Source organism: Berghia stephanieae, unplaced genomic scaffold, assembly GCF_034508935.2.
Source record: "Berghia stephanieae isolate SIO BIC M18660-M18661 unplaced genomic scaffold, UCSD_Bste_1.3 scaffold5078, whole genome shotgun sequence".
Lineage (NCBI taxonomy): Eukaryota > Metazoa > Mollusca > Gastropoda > Nudibranchia > Aeolidiidae > Berghia > Berghia stephanieae.
The window spans coordinates 1-6,026 of NW_027626487.1; the positions used below are offsets into that span (position 1 = coordinate 1).

The window sequence follows — 6,026 nt, forward strand, 5'->3', positions numbered from 1 at the left end:
AAAAGTTCTAGAATTACAATTAAAGCAACCAAGATAAGATAAGACAAAGGGGAATTTGTTCAAATAGGAAACAGATGTAGATTCCAAGAGGACACTATCAATGTACTTAGTTTGAGATCACCTAAAAGTCTCATCCAGACACAAGCACAGGCCCCCACTAATAGGAACACACCCAAAAGTTTACACATCATATATAAAATGTAAACAAAACATAATACAGTGTATAACAGAGAGATGATTTACAAGGAAAAAATTATCATCTCCCAAAATTATCTATACATTTGACTGTTTCCCTCTCACCAAGACAAATACAGTAAGCAATTTGGAAAAAAAAAAAAGGGGGATTGAAGACACAGTAAGTGCCTCCCTGCCCACTATGGGAGGTCAGGAACCCCACCCAGAATGTGAGAGTGTGCTTTCTGGGTAAGGATACTATTATTTCTATTTCAATAAAATATCTGTATGGATAAGCACTGGCGTAACTATTGTTTTAAACTTAAAAACATCTTGTATATAATGAATATGTTTAATCTGTCTATTGCTGAAGACATTTTCTTTAATAGCTTCACCTCTTGCCACAAAAATGACACAAACAAGCACAACAGCAATTCAGATACGATTTTTAATTCATAAAAATATCTGGCATAGTTCATAAACATCGAACCTAAGACTGTTTTTTTTCAGCATATTGAAAAAAAAAAGATTTTATTTTAAAATATAACTGATTGTCCGGTATATATAAATATGTTTATGTATTCATTGGAAATATGAGTCAATAATAATCTAGACTTTAAAACTCTGTTATGGAAAAAACATTTGAAAAGGAAAATAGGTGAATGAATTTAGGCGTGATAAGAAAAAAAATAATGTTACTATACAATGGAAGACATTTGATCTGGAAGCAAAAAATCAAATATTGACATAAAATCATTGAAATCATTTACATAAAGTTGCACAAATACCCAGTGAGATCTCTGAAATGATTGAGCCTACCAATAGATATGCATAATAGAATATGAACAACGAACACGATTCCTCTATTGAACACTGTCTTTTGGTGAGAAAAAAACAACCTTGTACACATAAGAGAACAGTCATTTGGGAAAAGAAGGAAGTGATTTATTGCATTGTCATAACTGTCATACCACACAATCTTGACTTTGAAGAGAAATTTTGATCTTCAATTGCTAGCACAAAAAAGGCAATCGTTGAATATCTCCTTGTTATATTATGTAAATCTATGGTCCCACCTTCCATATAAAGTCTCATTTAATCAATTTTACATTTTCCAACATAAAGCTGCATCATCTTGATATAATGGCAATCAATAACAAAAAAAAAAAAAAAAGAAAAAAAACCCCTAAAAGCAACAAATCAATTTCTTTTTCTCATTTTATCTTAAAATAGATTGTATTCGAATTTTAGATTAACAACAAAACATCCATTTTCATCCAATCAAGTCAAACAAGATCAATTCTAAAGACCATGTTGTCTATCTGGATATTCAATGACTCGACAATAATCACATATGAAGGGATTTTCAATGGACTAGAACCTAGGTGCACAAATTAGCAGGTCTGATAACCAAACACAATTATGGGCCAGATTTGACATTGTTGTCATGGACAATATTTGCATGGGTTAGAGAGTATTTCCATGACAACAATGAGACCAAAACAATTTAGGTTATCAGACCTGCAAATAAATACATGTCGACTAGAACCCTATCCAAAGGGTGATGAGCAATTACATTACTGCCCTTTTCATGCTCCATAGACAAGAATGAACCTCAGATGAATGTCCCTTAAAAAAGACTATTACTACTACATGTTTCAACATTTTGGCTTAAGCTGTCCATAAATCAGTGAATTCTTTATTGGTGTTATATTACGAGTGGATGTCTGAATATATATATATCAAAGTATAATCACATTCTGAATATTCTACACTACAGTTGAAAGAAGAAATTTTTGACCCAAAATAACTGCATTGAGACGAGGACGTACAACCCGTAATAAAATTGTCTAAATATCAGACATGTAGAATTGTAGTTCTTGTTGACTTTTGATTTCCATTCAGATTCTAAACGGCCTTCTGCATCCTAAGCCAACTCCTCTGCCTTCAATGTGACTTGTGGATTTTCAATATCTGCTCTGGACTGAATGAGACGTAATTCTATCTGGGCCATGTTGGGTTTGTCATTAGGTCCAGCAAGGGCTGTGGATCAATTAATAAATACAGTTGGAAAACAGAATATTGGCAGAAACGACAGTAAAACAACAATATAAAAGAGCCTCTCAACGCCACTATGCATTGCTTACTTACTTACTTAATCCTCTTCCAGACATCTCCATTTTTTGCGATCGGCTGCTTTTGCGGTGGCTGTATTCCAGGACAGGCCTGCTTCCTTTAATTCTTTCTCCATGTCCTTCGCCAGGTTTCTTTGGGTCTTCCCCGCTTTCTCTTCCCATCTGCTATCCAGTACAAGGCTGTCTTGGGAAGTGACCCTTTTTCCATTCTGGCCACATGACCCAGCCAACGTCATCTTCTTCTTTTTATTTGGCTATCAATGCTAGTGCAGTCAGCTTTCTTTAATAGATCCACTGTTCTTATTTTTGTAGGCCACTATGCATTGCTATGGTTTAAAGTTACTTTTTAATTCTGATCAGAAAAGTGAGTGGAGCAGGCACTTATGTTGATAATAACAAGAGATGAAGTGAGTAGAAAAGTGCCAGAAGACAATAGAGAATAAAAATTTTTCGCTGCGGTGATGGGGGTTTGAACCCGCGATCGTGGATAGCTCAAACGGTAGAGTCATGCTCTCAGGCGGAGTTGTCATACCAGTAAGGTCGCGGTTCAAACCCCCGTCACAGCAGCGAAAATTTTTTATTCTCTATAGTCTTCTGGCACTTTTCTACTCACTTCATCTCTTGTTGTTTAAAGGTACTGCCTTGGACTCACCAACACATACTAAATTAAGCTTCAAGGTTGGAGGTGACAATTAGACAATTCGATGATATGTCCTCCAGAAAGACATTTTGTGCACAGTTTCCTCCATCCAGCATATTTTGGAAAGCTGGGTCTATTATTAGTTTGTTTTTAAGGGTTGTAGTGTGTTGGCTACACATTTAAGTCATTTCAGCATCAGTAACAGTAACACGAATAAAGTGGGATAGTAAAAAAAATTATAGATATACAATTTAAAGCACCCAAATACATTGTAAGACAAAGGAAACTGGTTCAAATGGGGAACAGTGGTAGATTCCAAGAGAACACAATCAGTGTAGGGAGATCACCGAAAAGTCTCATCCAGACACACGCACAGGATCCCACGAAGAGGAATACACTAAAATGTTTACAAAATATAATGTAAACAAAAACTATGACAGTACACAACCGAAATATGATTTACAAGGGAAAAAATAGACCATCTCCCTAAATTAATAAAATACATTTGACCTTTTCCCTCTAACTCTAGGGCAAGGATTCTGGCCACTGCCGGGATAAAGCCAAGTAATATCATTCCAAAACAAAAACATAAAATAACTTGGAAAAGGAAAAGATACAGGGGAGAATAAAGGACACAGTAAAAAGTGACCCCCTCACCCATGGGTCTGTTATATCAAACAGAAAGAATTTTGAGATTGAATAATGTACTATCCAAAGGGTAGCAGAAATCATGACTCTCTATTTTATGTTTAAGAAACCTGATGGCTCTGGGAACAACTTTTTTTCTTCATCACCATTTGTTGGGCTTTGTGCATTTGATGGAAGACACTAGGCTTCTGCTCTGTAGTCCTGCTGTGGTGGGGCAAAGTTGAGTCCTTGGAAACATTCAGGTGTCAAATGATTTACCTGGTCAAAAACAGCATTCTCTCTGTCGAAAATTGTATTGGTGCTTTAGGAGCTTACCAGATAAGGCATTGCACTTACATCCAAATTATTTTACAAAAAAAAAAAAAAAAAAAAAAAAAAAAAAAAAAAAAAAAAAAAAAAAAAAAAAGAAAGAAAGAAAAAGTAAATAAATAAAAAACTGAGTCCAAGTTTTGAGAATCTTTTTCAATTTCAATTTCTTTCCAATCAACTGCAAATAAACTATGATACTGAGAGTTGACTTGATAGAGTAGATGATGAAGTGATGATAGTGAAATCAAACTTGAAGATATTGTCATTTCTTAAAAATGACACTGAAGTGAAAGTAAATTTTTTTAACTTCGCTTTTTTTAAACACAGGCTTTATTTCATAAAAGATGTTTATCTGGAATCAAAGCTCTATCCTTCACCTTTATGGTTGTATTCTTACATTATCAATAGGTATATAAGTTATTTCCTTAGAAGCAAGGATTGAGGTTTTTGGTGAGGATAGTCTGGTGTCTTTTGTTTAATCAAAAGTAAAATAAAAGTATCTCTGGCATCAGCTACATTGCACCACAGCAGAGTTAGGTAATGCAAGTTAATTTTCAAAAATCAATATCACAGATCCACACTATCCCATACGTCAGCACTGGCGGATCAACAAAGAAAGCTAATAAGACATTAAAAAACTTTAATCTTGGAAATTACCTTCATTAAAAAAAAAATAATCAGCTTATATTACCTTAGTACCTAAAAGAGTTACTTACATTTGGCATGGGTCAAGGTCCTGCCAATGACAGATTGCAGAACGCATATCGTCTTTTCCAAAGCCACCTGATAAAGACAGGATCAAGAATTCAATGTGGTGTTAAAACTGCAACCAATAAAATTGGTGATATCCATATATACAGGATTAATTTAACAAAGAATGAAATGGTTTGTAATTTTGAGCAACAGTAGAAGTCATTGTCTTCACAAAACAAAATTTCAGGTTTATTTTATTTATCATCAGAACAGTTGAAAGTAGTTTATATAACAACACAACATGTGATGAGAAGTCATTTCCCATGAGGCAATCTTTATATGTGTGGTGGCCTGACAAAAGGCAAAATACCAACCTTTAGATTCTGTTCTTTATCCATCCAGGCAAGTAATGACGAAGCAAACAAGTCACCTGTTCCAACAAAAATGGCATCTAATTTGGGGATTTCCAGACGATACTTTTTTGTCACACCACCTGTAGAATTTTTAAAACAAAAACTCGCTCATAAAAACTGGGCATCGTGAGTTGCATTTCCAATTTAATAAAAATGGGGATGACCAAATTATCGATGTAAAAATACTCAATACTTACCATCAAGACTTTTTAAAAATCGACATGTTAATATTATCCATGGGACATTACTGGAAATTGATAAAAAAATGTCTGATAAATTTCTAGATTGATCAATGAATGAAAAAGGACTCGAACTTTTACGCATTACAATTAAGAGGATTTGGAAGCAACTGCTCTGAAACTGAAGTGTAAAAAAAACAAAAACTTTTACGCATTATAATTAAGAACATTTGGAAGCAACTGCTCTGAAACTGATATATAAAAAACACAAAAACTTTGACACATTATAATTATGAGGATTTGGAAGCAACTGCTCTGAAACTGAAATGCAAATAACAAAAAACAATTATCTTAACTATTCAGTAAAATGTCGAAGGGATAATAATAAAAATGTATATTTTAAAACTAATTATATAATGCATGTATAAAAGACTGGACAACATTTTAAAAACATATGTCCCGACATTGTATTCAGTAAATACTTTATTACAAGTTAGGAGTAATCTTAATCTATTAATATGTCAAATAAAAGTTTTCTGGTCAATGAGCAAAAGTTGATTTTTCAATTTTTTTTTTCAGTGAACAGCAGAACAGTTCAAGCAGTCATCTGTTTGTGCCAAGGCAGCGAATCAGACAAAATACCATAACTACCGCAAAAATAGGTTGGTTTCTTTTTAATTGTTAAACCCAGGCAAATGTAAGCTAAGAAGATATTTTTCAGTTTCTTAAAATGAGTAATTATGTCCTTTTGCAAAACATTCTTGGTACAGTAGAACATGAAAGTAACGTACTCGGAAATAGCGAGTAAACTCTAAATACCCTTTTGTTTTCTCTT

At 33.8% G+C, this 6,026-nt stretch overlaps 1 protein-coding gene across 1 annotated transcript; it reads right to left on the reverse strand.

Annotated features, from left to right (window-relative positions):
• Positions 1–603: 603 nt before the first annotated feature.
• On the reverse strand, positions 604–5,112 carry LOC144961945 (pyridoxal kinase-like). Its single transcript, XM_078894965.1, has 3 exons — positions 4,974–5,112; positions 4,623–4,689; positions 604–2,217 (listed from the first exon to the last, which is right to left on the reverse strand). Exons 1-3 carry the CDS (start codon positions 4,995–4,997, stop codon positions 2,102–2,104), a joined length of 207 nt encoding a protein of 68 aa, XP_078751091.1. The 5' UTR covers positions 4,998–5,112; the 3' UTR covers positions 604–2,101.
• Positions 5,113–6,026: the final 914 nt, after the last annotated feature.